The sequence below is a fragment of the Somniosus microcephalus genome, chromosome 10, assembly GCF_052327205.1.
Source record: "Somniosus microcephalus isolate GS21.2 chromosome 10, FLI_Smic_1.0, whole genome shotgun sequence".
Taxonomy (NCBI): Eukaryota; Metazoa; Chordata; class Chondrichthyes; order Squaliformes; family Somniosidae; genus Somniosus; species Somniosus microcephalus.
In genome coordinates, this window is record NC_140996.1 from 8,387,362 (window position 1) to 8,404,006 (window position 16,645).

General features: G+C 48.3%; 1 protein-coding gene across 5 annotated transcripts in view; it reads left to right on the forward strand.

Annotated features, from left to right (window-relative positions):
* Window positions 1-1,307: 1,307 nt before the first annotated feature.
* tmtc4 (transmembrane O-mannosyltransferase targeting cadherins 4) overlaps window positions 1,308-16,645 on the forward strand; it is a 36,019-nt gene continuing 20,681 nt past the window's right edge. For 4 of the 5 annotated variants that reach the window (XR_015079683.1, XR_015079684.1, XM_085998396.1 and 1 more), the window contains exons 1-7: window positions 1,308-1,400; window positions 4,596-4,809; window positions 7,211-7,326; window positions 14,046-14,262; window positions 15,569-15,656; window positions 16,054-16,151; window positions 16,289-16,381. Coding sequence is in view for 3 of the 5 variants with exons in the window: in XM_085998396.1 (XP_085854522.1) it covers window positions 4,645-4,809; window positions 7,211-7,326; window positions 14,046-14,262; window positions 15,569-15,656; window positions 16,054-16,151; window positions 16,289-16,381 (777 nt within the window). In the remaining 2 variants the exon portion in view is untranslated. Of the gene's footprint in view, window positions 1,509-4,595; window positions 4,810-7,210; window positions 7,327-14,045; window positions 14,263-15,568; window positions 15,657-16,053; window positions 16,152-16,288; window positions 16,382-16,645 lie in introns of all 5 variants that reach the window. The other variant, XM_085998397.1, reaches the window with a different exon arrangement.

The window sequence follows — 16,645 nt, forward strand, 5'->3', positions numbered from 1 at the left end:
AAGCCTCTTTGCATCCTCCTCACAACTCACAATCCCACCTAGTCTCGTGTCGTCAGCAAATTTGGAAATATTACATTTGGTTCCCTCATCCAAATCATTGATATATATTGCCAATAGCTGGGGCCCAAAGACTGATTCCTGTGGTACCCCACTCTTCACCCCAAAAAAGACCCATTTATTCCTACTCTTTGTTTCCTGTCTGTTAACCAATTTTCAATCCATGCCAGTATATTACCCCCAATCCCATGTGCTTTAATTTTGCACACTAACCTCTTATGTGGGACTTTATCAAAGGCCTTCTGAAAATCCAAATACACCACATCCACTGGTTCTCCCTTATCTATTCTATCAGTTACATCCTCAAAAAACTCCTGTAGGTTTGTCAAACACAATTTCCCTTTCATAAATCCATGTTGACTTTGTCTAATCCCGTTGATATTTTCTAAGTATCCTGTTATCACGTCCTTTATAATAGACTCTAGCATTTTCCCTACTACTGATGTTAGTCTAACCGGTCTGTAGTTCCCGGTTTTCTCTCTCCCTTTTTTAAATAGTGGGGTTACATTTGCCACCCTCCAATCTGCAGGAACTGTTCCATAATCTATAGAATTTTGGAAGATGACAACCAATGCATCCACTATTTCCATGGCTACCTCTTTTAGTACTCTGGGATGCAGATTATCAGGCCCTGGGGATTTATCAGCTTTCAGTCTCATTAATTTCTCCAGCACTATTTTTTTTACTAATACTAATTTCCTTTAATTCCTCCGTCTCACTAGACCCTTGGTTCCCTCGCATTTCTGGGAGGTTATTTGCGTCCTCTTCCGTGAAGACAGAACCAAAGTATTTGTATAAGTGCTCTGCCATGTCCTTGTTCCCCATTATACATACTCCCGTTTCTGACTGTAAGGGACCTACATTTGTCTTCACTGATCTTTTTCTTTTAGGTGGAGACAGACAGGTTTTTGAACGAAAAGGGAGTCGAGGGTTATGGGGAGCGGGCAGGGAAGTGGAGTTGAGGCCAAGATCAGATCAGCCATGAACTCATTGAATGGCTGGAGGGGCCGAATGACCTACTCCTGCTCCTATTTCCTATGAATACTTCATGTTAAAGTGAACATCAAAATGGTGCTAAGTATGCAGCAACAGCAACTTTTTCTTTTGCAACATTTACATTTTGCCTTTCTGGCTTTCGTGTGCAGTGAGTACACCGACTCTCTGTCTAAGTGCAGCGCATGCGCCGGGTTTGATTGGCAGCTCAGGGTTCACTGCTGCTGGCGCATGCGCACCCGCACCGGAAGTGAGTGTGCTGCACCCAAACGCTTCCCCCGCACCACTCGCCGGCCGGTGTTCACCTTTGAGTTCCGCCATGGGGACAGTCGATTCCGGGGCCTGCGGAGGTAAAGAAATAAATAAAATAAAAACTAAAACTAAAAATAAAGTAGATTGCCAAGGGTTTTTTTTTCCCGGTCTGCAGGGGTGAGGATCAGACGTGGCTTCTCCTGCAGGTGTGAAAAAGAGGTTTTGTGTGTGTGAGGTTAATTCAAATATATAAGGGCTTATTTTCAATGCAAAGGGGTTATTTCCAATCCAAAGGGGTTAAATTAAATAGCAGTAATAGGATCTGATAACGTGCTGCCCTTGCACTAAAAGGACTTGCATTTTTATAGTGCCTTTCACATCCCCGGAATGTCCCAAAGTGCTTTACAGCCAATTAAGTATTTTTGAAGTGTGGTCACTGTTGTAATGTAGGAAATGCGGCAGCCAATTTGCGCACAGCAAGCTCCCACAAACAGCAATGAGATAATGACCAGATAATCTGTTTTAGTGATATTGATTGAGGGATAAATATTGGCCCAGGACACCAGGGCGAACTCCCCTGCTCTTCTTCGAAATAGTGCCATGGGATCTTTAACGTCAACCTGAGAGAGTAGACGGGGCCTCGGTTTAACGTCTTATCCGAAAGACGGCACCTCCGACAGTGCAGCACTCCCTCAGTACTGCCCCTCTGACAGTGCAGCACTCCCTCACTGCTGCCCCTCCGACAGTGCAGCACTCCCTCACTGCTGCCCCTCCGACAGTGCAGCACTCCCTCAGTACTGCCTCTCTGACAGTGCAGCACTCCCTCAGTACTGCCCCTCCGACAGTGCAGTGCTCCCTCACTGCTGCCCCTCCGACAGTGCAGCACTCCCTCAGTACTGCCTCTCTGACAATGCAGCACTCCCTCAGTACTGCCCCTCCGACAGTGCGGCGCTCCCTCAGTACTGCCCCTCCGACAGTGCGACGCTCCCTCAGTACCGCCCCTCCGACAGTGCGGCGCTCCCTCAGTACTGCCCCTCCGACAGTGCGACGCTCCCTCAGTACCGCCCCTCCGACAGTGCAGCGCTCCCTCAGTACTGCCCCTCCGACAGTTCGGTGCTGCCTCAGTACTGCCCCTCCGACAGTGCGGCGCTCCCTCAGTACTGCCCCTCCGACAGTGCAGCGCTCCCTCAGTACTGCCCCTCCGACAGTGCAGCGCTCCCTCAGTACTGCCCCTCCGACAGTGCAGCGCTCCCTCAGTACTGCCCCTCCGACTGCAGCGCTCCCTCAGTACTGCCCCTCCGACAGTGCAGCACTCCCTCAGTACTGCCCCTCCGACAGTGCGGCGCTCCCTCAGTACTGCCCCTCCGACAGTGCGGCGCTCCCTCAGTACTGCCCCTCCGACAGTGCGGCGCTCCCTCAGTACTGCCCCTCCGACAGTGCGGCGCTCCCTCAGTACTGCCCCTCCGACAGTGCGGCGGTGCTCCCTCAGTACCACCCCTCCGACAGTGTGGCGGTGCTCCCTCAGTACTGCCCCATCCGACAGTGCGGTGCTCCCTCAGTACTGTACTGGGAGTGTCAGCCTAGATTTTGTGCTCATGTCTCTGGAGTGGGACTTGAACCCACATGCAGCTTCTGACTCAGAGGAGAGAGAGCTGCCCACTGAGATAAGGCTGAGGAATAATAAACTCAGTGCCAATCCCTTTCTGTATTCTGAGATTGATAGATATTTGTTAGGTGTTAGAATATTTTAGCATGATTTAAAATATGAATCTGCCCCAGCTGTCCTTTTAGCATTTTTAGTGGTTGAGCGAATGAGAGAGAAAGGGAACTTAATCCAGTCTCTATATGAAGAACAGGTCTCGGGGGTGGGATAAACATTTGGCCTAAGCATTTACTGTACTTTAAACAAAGCTGAAAAGATTATAAACTGCGGCCTCAGCTAAACGCGCAAACTCTGTATTACGTAAGCACAGTCCAAGGCTGTATTTTAGTATTAGAATAGAACCAGTCCCCTTTAACTTCAGGGCTGTTTGACCAGGTGGGGCAGTTTGAGGCGGGATGTCACGTGATGAAACCTCCTGGAATGTGTCCAATCAGAGTTGGCGACGCTGCTCCTCCGTGAGAATACTAAAGGTGTAAACATTTAACAAGAAAGCTTCAAATGACAATACTTTCACTGCTCAATTTCTATATGGAATCATTATTTATTTGTGCTTTTTTTAAAATTTGTTCATGGGATGTGGGCGTCACTGGCAAGGCCGGCATTTATCGCCCATCCCTAGTTGCCCTTGAGAAGGTGGTGGTGAGCCGCCTTCTTGAACCGCTGCAGTCCGTGTGGTGAAGGTGCTCCCACAGTGCTGTTAGGGAGGGAGTTCCAGGATTTTGACTCAGCGACGATGAAGGATCGGCCGATATACTTCTCAGTCAGGATGGTGTGTGACTTGGAGGGGATCTTGGAGGTGGCGGTGTTCCCATGCGCCTGCTGCCCTTGTCCTTCTAGGTGGAAGAGGTCGTGGGTTTGGGAGGTGCTGCTGAAGAAGACTTGGCGAGTTGCTGCAGTGCATCTTGTAGATGGTACACACTGCAGCCACGGTACGCCGGTGGTGGAGGGAGTGAATGTTTAAGGTGGTGGATGGGGTGCCAATCAAGCGGCTTGCTTTGTCCTGGATGGTGTCGAGCTTCTTGAGTGTTGTTGGAGCTGCACTCATCCAGGCAAGTGGAGAGTATTCCATCACACTCCTGACTTGTGCCTTGTAGATGGTGGAAAGGCTTTGGGGAGTCTAATGTGCATCGTGTTAAAATACTGAATTGGATTAAGCCTAAAGGTAAATCTCCCACTTGCGTGCTCCTGGGGTAGAGTTTGGGTTACCAAGCTTCCAGGATTGCCCTGAAGTCTCCAGGAATTGAAGATTCATCTCCAGGACACGGCTGGGAGCAAAAACCCGGGGAAAAAAATCATTATAAAAAAAAAACATTTTTTTTTCATCGAACACTTTCATTTATTAGATATAAAAGTATTGGAGATTGGGGGGAATGAAGGCTGTTTGTTTGACTGACGGCTGGGCAGCGATGAGTCTGTTGGCTTTGCATTTGGCCGTGGGGAAGGCGGTGCGTCGTGATGATTGACCAATGGCGGGAGGGGGAGGGCGGGGCGATTGGCCAGGAATACGCACAAACACCGGGAGCACGCATCTGTTAAACCGTGTATGTAGCCCGTGATTTTCTGTCCCGACAAGATGACATTGCTGAAATTTCCGGAGATGTTCATCCCGCTCTTGTGCTCCCATTCCTAGGTTATGGATAGCAGAATGCCAGAGCCACGAACGTGGTGTACGGTTTAGCATGATGCTGCAGTCTGAATGGAGTTTGGACAACGCTCTACCAGTGCCACAGCTCCCTCGCTGCTGGGCAAAGGCTATTGTTGGTGGGTTGGCTTTACTGTGTTTTGCCAACAGTTACGATGGAGACTTTGTCTTTGATGATTCGGAGGCTATTATCAATAACAAGGTATGTAGCTTTGCATTTAAAAATCCAGGCGTTTAATACAAATTAACTATTGTTGGATTCTTCGACAAAAGTGAAAGTGGCTAAGAGCTGTTAATCTTAAATTTCCACTGATTTTGCTCCAGTCCCACTACATAGAGATTTTGTGCTAAATTTGTATCGTACTTTGGTTAGACCACACTTGGAGCACTGTGCACAGTTCTGGTCGCCATATTATAAAAAGGATATAGAGACACTGGCGAAGGTGCAAAATTAGATTCACAAGGATAATCTCAGATCTGCGAGGTTATACCTATCAGGAATTACTGAACAGGCTGGGGCTCTTTTCTCTTGAGCGGGTGTGGTCAGTTTTGTGGGCGGGGACAGGTTCGGACGAAGGGGTTTGTTGAACGGACTTAAAGGTCGTGCGGATACTCTGGCATAATGCAGTTATGGGCGCAACTCATGCTTAAAATTCCGCTTCCTTTGCATTATCCAATTTTTTGATTCCGCACAGATTAGGCTGTTATCAGAAATCATGTGGAAATTCCAGGCTACGGTGTTAAACGGGAAGTTCACGTTAATTGGAACCTTGGTTAGACCACACTTGGAGTACTGCGTCCAGTTCTGGTCGCCATATTATAAAAAGGAAATAGAGGCCCTGGAGAGGGTGCAGAGAAGATTTACAAGGATGATCCCAGAAATGCGAGGGTATACATATCGGGAAAGGATGAACAGGCTGGGGCTCCCTTTAGAAAAGAGAAGGCTGAGGGGTGACCTAATAGAGGTCTTTAAAATTATGAGAGGTTTTGATGGAGTGGATACAGAGAGAATGTTTCCACTTGTGGCGAAGAGCAAAACTAGAGGCCATCAATATAAGATAGTCACCAAGAAATCAAATAGGGAATTCAGAAGAAACTTCTTTTCCACATTCTCACCACTCTCTGGGTACTCGCTCCCACAGGGAGTGGTTGAAGCGAATAGTATCGATACATTTAAGGGGAGGCTGGACAAGCATATGAGGGAGAAGAGAATAGAGGGTTATGCTGATAGATTTAGATGAGGAAAGACTGGAGAAGGCTCGAGTGGAGCATAAACACCGGCATGGACTGGTTGGGCCGAACGGCCTGTTTCTGTGCCGTATATCCGACGTAATTGCGTAGAAGTAACCGTGTAATTGAGAAAGACGCTCTCGCAGTCACTTGATGCGTTTCACCTGTAGGACCTGGGCTCAGTGACAGCCCAGACCAGTAGGATCAACATCCTTTTCTTTCTGGTGGCTGTGAGAGTGATCCGTGGCAGTGTAGTGGTTATGTTACTGGGCTAGTAATCCGGAGCTTACAGTGAAGCTGTTGGAATGTCGTGAGAACCCAACTGGTTCACTGGTGTCTTTGAGGGAGATCCAGCACAGGCAGGATGGGCCGAATAGCCTCCCTCTGTACTGTACGATGCAAACCTGTGGCAGGGGATTTTTATTTGCAAGCAAACTTGTAGCGCCTCGTTTCCATTTAAAAAAAATTTAAAGCTGCACCTTAAATATTATTTTAGCCTCTTCAGTAAGCATTGATGTATCGCTGAGCCGCCACCGGTACGATGGACCGAATGGCCTCCTTCTGTGCTGTATGATCCTAAGAAAAACACTAACAGGCGATGGAACAGTACAGCAGTATAGCAAATGATATGAGCAGAAGTTCTCCATTATGTTTAGAAGTAAATCAGAAATATGGTTTGAAAATTAAATTGATAACCAGTATTTGAATATTATTTTAATAGCCCTATTACATGATCTTTTCAATAAACGAAAGTATCTGTGCAAAAATTTGCTTCTGAATTATTTAAATTGGCTTATCTTGCAATCAGTATTTGTAATATCAGCTGGGTAATAATTCTAAAGATTTAATCTGGAGTCAGTCAAAGCAAATAATAAAATATTGCGCAGGCCTACATGTGTGAAACTAATTATGCTAGCAGGGCTCCTTGAAAGAGATCAATAACAACTTGCATTTATATAGCGCCTTTAACGTAGTACCATGTCCCAAGGTGCTTCACAGAAGCATCATCAGACACAATTTGACACCGAGCCACATAAGGAGATATCCGGACAGGTGACCAAAAGCTTGGTCAAAGAAGTAGGTTTTAAGGAGCGTCTTAAAGGAGGAAAGAGGTCGAGAGGCGGAGAGGTTTAGGGAGGGAATTCCAGAGCTTAGGGCCCAGGCAACTGAAGGCACGGCCGCCAATGGTGGAGCGATGAAAATCGGGGAGATGTGCAAAAGGCCAGAATTAGAGGAGCGCAGAGATCACAGAGGGTTGTAGGGCTGGAGGAGGTTAAGCCATGGAGTGACTGTGGTGAAAAAGAAAGAAAAGCATCTATTTAAGATGGGCGAAATCACATCATTTAACTTTTGGCGTTTCCTTCATATGCCAGGACCTTAGACCAGAGACATCACTTAGCAACATTTGGGAGCATGACTTCTGGGGCACGAACCTTATTAGCAACACCAGTCATAAATCCTATCGACCATTCACGGTACTTACATTCAGGTAAGATTGTGTATTATTGTGAAAGGGTTTGGTTCACTTTTATACTGTAATGTTTGCATGTTGTACACACCATGTGTAAACAGGTATATGGTACATCGCCTGCTATCAGGCAAGCACGACTTTATTTTAAGGCGATGTTTCTTTAGCTTTCTGTAGATTTAAATTGATAGAAATTAATACATTACCTCTCGCATGAATTCTTGTGTTCGCAAAACTTAACTGTGATCATTTACATTTTTAGTATCGGGTTAACGGAGTATGGCTAAAAGTACAGACATCCTCGACATTACATACATAGAAGATAGGAGCAGGAGTAGGCCATTCGGCCCCTCGAGCCTGCTCCGCCATTCAATGTGATCATGGCTGATCATCCAAATTCAGTACCTGGTCCCTGCTTTCTCCCCATACCCCTTGATCCCTTTAGCCTTAAGAAATATATCCAACTCCTTCTTGAATATATTTAATGAATTGGCCTCTACTGCCTTCTGTGGTAGAGAATTCCACAGGTTCACCACTCTCTGGGTGAAGAAATTCCACCTCATTTCTGTCCTAAATGGCATACCCTTTATCCTTAGACTGTGACCCCTGGTTCTGGACTCCCCGACCATCGGGAACATCCTTCCTGCATCTAGTCTGTCCAGTCCTGTCAGAATTTTATAAGTTTCAATGAGATCTCCTCTCATTCTTCTAAACTCCAGCGAGTACAAGCCCAATCGACCCAATCTCTCCTCATATGTCATTCCTGCCATCCCAGCTATCGGCCTGGTGAATCTTCGCTGAACTCCTTCCATGGCAAGAACATCCTTCTTCAGATAAGGCGACCAAAACTGCGCACAATACTCAAGATGTGGTCTCACCAAGGCCCTGTACAACTGCAGCAAGACATCCTTGTTCCTGTACTCAAAGCCTCTCGCTACGAAGGCCAACATACCATTTGCCTTCTTAACCGCCTGCTGCACCTGCATGCTTACCTTCAGCGACTGGTGCACAAGGACACCCAGGTCTCGTTGCACTTCCCCTTTGCCCAATCTATTGCCATTCAGATAATAATCTGCCTTCCTGTTTTTGCCACCAAAGTGGATAACCTCACGTTATATTGCATCTGCCATGCTTCTGCCCAATCACCCAACCTGTCCAAATCATCCTGGAGTTTCTCAGCATCCTCCTCACAGCACACATGCCCACCCAGCTTTGTGTTGTCTGCAAATTTGGAGATATTACATCTAGTTCCCTCGTCTAAATCATTAATATATATTGTGAATAGCTGGGGTCCAAGGACCGATCCCTGCGGTACCGCACTAGTCACTGCCTGCCACTCGGAAAAAGACCCGTTTATTCCAACTCTTTGCTTTCTGTCTGCCAACCAGTTTTCTATCCAAGTCAGTACCTTGCCCCCAATCCCATGTGCCTTAACTTTACACGCTAACCTCTTATGCGGGACCTTATCGAAAGCCTTCTGAAAGTCCAAATATACCACATCCACTGGTTCTCCCTTATCTATTTTACCAGTTACATCCTCAAAAAATTCCAGTAGATTAGTCAAGCACGATTTACCTTTTGTAAATCCATGTTGACTTTGTCCGATCCTGTCACTGTTTTCCAAGTGCTCAGCTATTACATCCTTTATAATGGACTCTAGCATTTTCCCCACTACCGATGTCAGGCTTACTGGTCTGTAATTACCCATTTTCTCCCTACCACCTTTTTTGAATAGTCGGGTAACATTAGCTACCCTCCAATCCATGGGTACTGTTCCAGATTCCATCAAATGTTGGAAGATGATCAGCAATGCATCTACTATTTCTAGGGCCACTTCTTTAAGTACCCTAGGATGTAGATTATCAGTCCCATCAATTTCCTTAACACCATTTCCTTACAAATACTGATTTCTTTCAGTTCCTCCCCTTCATCAGACCCTATGTTCCCCAACATCTCTGGAAGGTTATTTGTGTCCTCCTTTGTGAAGACAGAACCAAAATATGTATTTAATTGGTCTGCCATTTCTTTGTTCCCCATTATAAATTCCCCTGATTCTGACTGCAAGGGACCTACGTTTGACTTCACCAATCTTTTTCTCTTCACATACCTATAAAAGCTTTTACAGTCAGTTTTTATGTTCCCTGCAAGCTAACTCTCATATTCTATTTTTCCCTTCTTAATTAATCCCTTTGTCCTCCTTTGTTGAATCCTAAACTGCTCCCAATCCTCAGGTTTACTGCTTTTTCTGGCCAATTTATATGTCCTCTCCTTGGATCTTATGCTATCCCTAATTTCCCTTGTTAGCCACGGTTGAGTCACCTTTTTTTGTTTTATTTTTATGCCATACTGGGATGAACAATTTCTGTAGTTCATCCATGCGGTCTTTGAATGCTTGCCATTGCCTATCCACTGTCAACCCTTTGAGTGACATTCCCCAATCAATCCTACCCAACTCGCACCTCAGACCATCATAGTTTCCTTTATTTAAATTCAGGACCCTAGTCTCTGAGTCAACTACTTCATTCTCCATCTTAATGAAGAATTCTATCATATTATGATCGCTCCGACCCAAGGGGCCTCGTACAACAAGATTGCTAATTAATTCTTTCTCATTACATAATACCCAGTCTAAGATGGCCTGATCTCTGGTTGGTTCCTCGACATATTGGTCCAGGAAACCATCCCGTAAACTCTCCAGGAATTCCTCCTCCACAGGCAATCACTTACCCTTTTTTAAGTGTGGTCACTGTTATATAGGTAAACTAGCTAAAGTGCCCGGCGGTGCCGAGGCTTTTTCGAGGGAATGTTGTTGTTGGAAGAGAGAGAGAGAGCGACTGGGGGGAAGAGAGAGAGCGACTGGGGGAAGAGAGAGAGCGACTGGGGGGAAGAGAGGGGGAGGGGAGGGAGGGAGGGAGGGAGGAGGGGAGGGAGGGGGGAGGGAGGGAGGGGGAGGAGGGGAGGGGAGAGGAGGGGGAGGGAAGGGGAGGAGGGGGGAGGGAAGGGGAGGAGGGGGGAGGGGAGGGAGGAGGGGGAGGGAAGGGGAGGAGGGGGGAGGGGAGAGGGGAGGGGAGGGGAGGAAGGGAGGGAGGGCGGGGGGGGGAAGGGAGGGAGGGCGAAGGGGGGGAAAAGGTGGGGAGGGGGAGGGCGGGGGGGCCGCCCCCCCCCCCGAGGGTCGCGGTCCCCCCACCCCCCCCCCCCCGAGATGAAGACCGCCGATTGCGCACAGCAGGAGCTGAGACGCGGCGTCTCTCTCTGGCTCGGCCGGCGGGCCCGGTTGCCAGGGTAACCGTGACGCTGACCAAGCCCCGCCCCCCGGCCGAGCCAGAGAGAGACGCCGCGTCTCAGCTGCTCCTGCTGCGTGCGCGGCCCCCCCCCCCCCCCGAGGGTCGCGTCCCCTCCCGAGGGTTGCGGCCCCCCCCCCCCCCCCGAGGTGAAGACCGCCGATTGCGGCTGTGCGAGACGGCCGGCGGGCCCGGTTGCCAGGGTAACGCTGGACGCTCAGCAAGCCCCGCCCCCCAGCCGAGCCAGAGAGACGCCGCGTCTCAGCTCCTGCTGCGCGCGCACCCTAGCGGCGTTGGGCTGAGGCTCGGCCCTCCAGCCTTCGAGTGGGGCCGGGAGGTGCCTAGCTCGGGCGTGGGTGCAGAGGAGACGCCGAGGCTTCTAGGCCTACCTGGAAAAACGGGGAAAGGCAGGAAAATTAATGAGATTAGATAAGTTAATTACTTTCTAAATCATTTTTTTTTAAAACAATATGGCCTAGAAATTGAGTGCCCTTAGCGCCGATTTTGCGGCGCTAGAGGGCCTAGCGCTGCATTTGGCGCCGGCGCCGAAATTGCCTGGGGCCCTTACGCCGCGGTAGACCGGTAGCGCTGCGCCGGCTCCGATGACGTCATCGGTGTGCGCAGCGTCCCGGTTGCCATGCCGACGGGCCCCAGCGCCGAAATTCAGTTGCGGCCGCCTCGCCCGTGGCAGCCGCAACTAAGACTCTGGCAACCGAGTCTTCCCCGAGTTAGCGCCGGCGCATTAAGGTCGCGCGGCGGCCGGCCGCTTTCCCGTCGGCTGTCTGCCCGCACCTCCCTCCCCGGACTCCTCCACCCCCCCCCCCGCGGAACAGATGCGTCTGGCCTGCAAGCCCGGCACTTGTCCGAGGTGCCGGGCTCATTTTTTCAATAATTGAACGGACAGCGGGCGGGTGCAGGCAGCTCCTCCTTAACTGAAGGAGGAGGCCTGCACTTCCCCAGCCTGCCGCACCGCATCGGGTCCCGCAGCGCCGGATTAGCGCCGCAATTCGGCACTCAGCGCCCATTGGGAGGCGCTCACGCCCGCCAGTAGCGCCGGCAGCCGTCTGGGCGCGGCGCTACTGAATTTTTGGCGCGCGCAAGGGAATTAGCGCCGGCGCTAAATTTCCGGCGCTAAAGCCCTGGCGCGGCGTCAACTCAATTTCTAGGCCTATGTGTTTTAAAAGCAACGTTTTTTTTTAAAGACGCAGAAAGCGGGAAAAAGAAAGGAAAAGTTTGGAATCAAGATGGCGGCGACTCACCTCGGTTCAGAAGGATAAGGCCCGGCCACACACGCACCGATTGGCCCGGCGGCACACGCCAGCAACCCGGCGTACGATTGGTCGAGCTCGAGGTCACTCTGTCGCTAATGAGCGGATAATGAGATGCTAATGAGCGGAATGTTAAGGTTTTTGGGATACCGCGGGCGCGATTTTAGCCCGGCCGAAACGTAAATACGCTTAAAACCGTCTCGGAAGCGTAAACTTTCTTGGGAGGTAACGCGCGCGTAGGTACGCCCTGTAACTTTCGAGCGCATACCCGACAGACGCACACGCGATGACAGACAGAATGACAGACAGAAGTACCGATTTATATATATAGATAGATAGATACAAATGCAGCAGTCAATCTGCACACGGAAAGCTTGCACAAACGTCAAATTTTTAAAAATGATCATTTAAAGAGCACATGTAGGTTGCTGCTTGCCAACAAATCGTTAGGATTACTTCATTTTATTAAAATTATTTTCTGACTAATGTATAGTTGTTGCATCGTTGGGTTATCAGCTCAGCAAGCAAAACTAAATTCAGCAAAACTCTTAGTTTCATGTCTGTTTACATTGCAAATATCATTCTGGTCATAGTTTGTGCATAATTGGTGTGGTTATAGAGTAGAGAGTGGAATAAATAAGGTCATTCTCGTGGTAGCATGTGAAGGCTCATTCTAATAGTGTTGGTAAAGGTGTAGATTCTTCTACTGTGCAGAAGGCCATTTTTGTGGCTGTGTTGGGTATAATTATAGAATATTGTCGTCTATCCCTATTGCCCTTCTGTGAAGATATTATAGGAGATTGTCATATATCTCTCTTGCCTTTATGTGGGAGTATTATAGGATATTGTCATACATCCTTTATCTTTAATACAAGTTCGAGGACTAGGAAATCACTGAAACATCTGGTTAATTCCCTTTAGTAAATCAAGTCAATGAAATACTACAACATAACCCCTTGCATGCAGTGTATACGAGATACCAGTTAGACTCACGTACCCAGGACTCCTCAGGAGGTCACAGGCGTGTCGTCTTGACTGCTTCGGCCGGTGTCAGCGAGACTAGATCAGAAGTCCTTGGGTGGACCAGTGTGTTGTCTCACTACATTGGACAAATGTGGGTATCGTGTGTCATTACGTTCTGTGTATGCTGTACTATCCTCTTGCTCAATATTATATAATTCTATATAATGCCAACTGGCTTTATCCTATTTAATAATCTATCCGGTGCCTATCCTAACAGGTAGTGTCTTTATAACTTGTCATTCCTGTGGTAGCATCTATCTGCTGTAGTTCTGTTAGAAGTCGCTATAAATGCATAGTCGCAATGCAAGAATTAAGTACGTAATGAAAAATCTTATGGCAGCACAACAACAACTTGTGTGTGTGTGTGTGTGTATATATATATATAGCTTCTTTAATGTAGTAAAACGTCCCAAGGTGCTTAACAGGAGCGATTATCAAACAAAATTTGACACCGAGCCACATAAGGAGAAATTAGGGCAGGTGACCAAAGGCTTGGTCAAAGAGGTCAGTTTTAAGGAGCGTCTTAAAGGAGGAGAGAGAGGTAGAGAGGCGGAGAGGTTTAGGGAGGGAATTCCAGAGCTTAGGGCCCAGGCAACAGAAGGCACGGCCACCAATGGTGGAGCGATTTAAAATCGGGGATGCGCGAGACGCCAGAATTAGAGGAGCGCAGAGATGTCTGAGGGGTGTGAGGCTGGAGGAGGTTAAAGAGATAGGGAGGGGCGAGGGCCATGGAGGGATTTGAAAACAAAGATGAGAATTTTAAACTGGAGACGTTGCCGGACCGGGAGCCAGTGTAGGTCAGCGAGCACAGGGGTGATGGGTGAACGGGACTTGGTGCGAGTTAGGACACGGGCAGCCGAGTTTTGGATGACCTTAAGTTTACGTAGGGTGGAATCTGGGAGGCCAGCCAGGAGTGCGTTGGAATAGTCAAGTCTAGAGGTAACAAAGGCATGGATGAGGGTTTCAGCAGCGGATGAGCTGAGGCGGGGGCGGAGACGTGTGGTGTTACGGAGGTGGGAGTAGGTCTTTGGTATGCTGCGGCTATGTGGTCAGAAGCTCATCTCGGGGTCAAATATGACACCAAGGTAAGCACATCGTAAAATACAATATTTGTACACATTAAGCTTTTGTTACATTTTAGATCTGTCTGTATTTTCTTCCCTCTTAGGTTGAACCACCTGATAGCTGGAGGGTTGCATCCGGTTGGGTTTCACCTGGTCAACATTGCACTTCACAGTGTGATTTCTGTAATGACGCTGGATGTGTTCTCTGTACTTATCGGTGGTCTAGCACATGATGAGAAAGGGAAGCTCCTCAATATGGCACCAAAGGCATCATTTCTAGCTGCAGTGCTCTTTGCTGTTCATCCAGTGCACACGGAGAGTGTAAGTAAATTATTTCAAGGCAGGTTTAACACAGTTTGTGGGAGGTCACTGCGTAGCGTCCCTTCAAATCAACACTCCAGTGTGATGTGTTTCTGTCCACCTTTAGTGTTGCACTTTTTATATTTCAGGCAAGTAGTTTGCTGTTCTAAATAAAAGTAGCATCTAAACCTCCTATCCTGTCCAATGGAAATGACAATTTTCCATTTACAACAACAACAACCTGTATTTATATAGCGCCTTTAACGTAGTAAAATGTCCCAAGGTGCTTCACAAGAGCGATTATCAAACAAAATTTGACACTGAGCCACATTGGGAGATATTAGGACAGGTGACCAAAAGCTTGGTCAAAGAGGTGGGTTTTAAGGAGCAGTTTGAAGGAGGAGAGGCGGAGAGGTTTAGGGAGGGAATTCCAGAGCTTAGGGCCCAGGCAGCTGAAGGCACGGCCGCCAGTGGTGGAGCGATTAAAATCGGGGATGCGAAAGAGGCCAGAATTGGAGGAGCGCAGCGATCTGGGAGGGTTGTAGGGCTGGAGGAGGCTACAGAGATACGGAGGAGGGCGAGGCCATGGAGGGATTTGAACACAAGGATGAGAATTTTTAAATCGAGGCGTTGCCGGACCGGGAGCCAGTGGAGGTCGGCGAGCACAGGGGGCGCTGGGTGAACGGGACTTGGTGCGAGTTAGAACATAGAAACATAGAAAAATAGGAGCAGGAGTCGGCCATTCGGCCCTTCGAGCCTGCTCCGCCATTCAGTATGATCATGGCTGATCCTCTACCTCAATACAGGAAACTTTGCGATATCCGGCACCGACGGGACCGGCGTGTTGCCGATCTATCAAAACTGCCGGACATACAAAGTTAATGTTGAAGCATACGGAGGTTTTCATCTCCGTATCTGACAACAAACACTGTTGCTTAGCAACAGCTTCTAAAGAGTCGGCTGCAGCTGCAAGCGTCTCTAGCTGAAGCTGTTGCTATAGCTACAGACCTTGCAGTGCCTGACTGGGGAAAAAAAAAGAACAAGAACTAAAAAAAACTTATAGAAAACGGCTCCTGATTTTTGCTGTTAGATCGAGTATTCCGGACATACAACCTCCAGATAAACCAAAGTTTCCTGTACCATATCCCCGCTCTCTCGCCATACCCCTTGATGCCTTTTGTGTCTAGAAAGTTAGGACACGGGCAGCCGAGTATTGGAGTTTACGGAGGGAGAACGTGGGAGGCTGTCCAGGAGAGTATGAACTACAAAAATCACCTTGCAATGGTAATATCAGCACTCACTCGTCTTTTTGATTCTTGTCTTCCAGGTTGCTGGGATTGTTGGCAGAGCAGACCTCCTCTGCGCTCTGTTCTTTCTATTGTCCTTCACCAGCTACTGTAAAGCCTTCAGAAAATGTATGTATGATTGTTGAGAGACACTCTGTGTGTTTCTAGAATACGTGCGCCACACATCAATAGATAACCTATTTGCAGGCAGCGCCAGCGAAGTAGACAATGATGGTAATTTTAACCTAACGCCAGGCAGGACACCCCCCGGGATCGGGTGGATCGTTGGGTTTTTGCACCCCGCTCGATATTAATATCCGTGGACTTAATCGGAGAGTAAGATCAGGCTGAGTGTAAAACCAACATTGCAACACTTTACTCTGTTAAAGACACTATATTAATGCCTGTTGCTTGTTATAATCATGCTGTGGTAGTTGTATCAGGGAAGATTGTTACTTTTGCAGTGGTGTTAACTACTAAGTCGGATTTAAGGCCAATTATTGCACTGACTTTTTTTTCATTCCAGACGATACTGGAGGAGAGTTCTCCCTTCACTGGATCCTTGCCAGCTTGTTGCTTTGTGCTGTGGCGATGCTCTGCAAGGAACAGGGTATCACAGTGCTGGTGAGAAAGTATCACCGTTATTGAGGTGGAACAGTACATGTTTGTGCTTTTGCTGGTCTTTGGTCCGTTTAAGTTGCTGTTGAGACTTTACTGACTGAACAGCGGTTTATTTGCGGTCCTGTTTTGTGCACTCACAGGGTGTGAATGCAGTGTTCGATGCGCTTGTGATCTGCAAAATGGATATCCTACAACTCAGCACGGCATTGTTACGAAAAGACAAAACGTCCGAGGTAAAACTACGGCTTTAGAATATTTCACCCACGGACTTTGTTTCCTATGTGACCCTGAGCTGAGCTTCCAACCACATCTCCGCCCCATCACGAAGACCGCCTACTTCCACCTCCGTAACATCGCCCGTCTCCGCCCCTGCCTCAGCTCATCGGCTGCTGAAACCCTCATCCATGCCTTTGTTACCTCTAGACTTGACTATTCCAAAGCACTCCTGGTCGGCCTCCCACATTCCACCCCCCGTAAACTTGAGTTCATCCAAAACT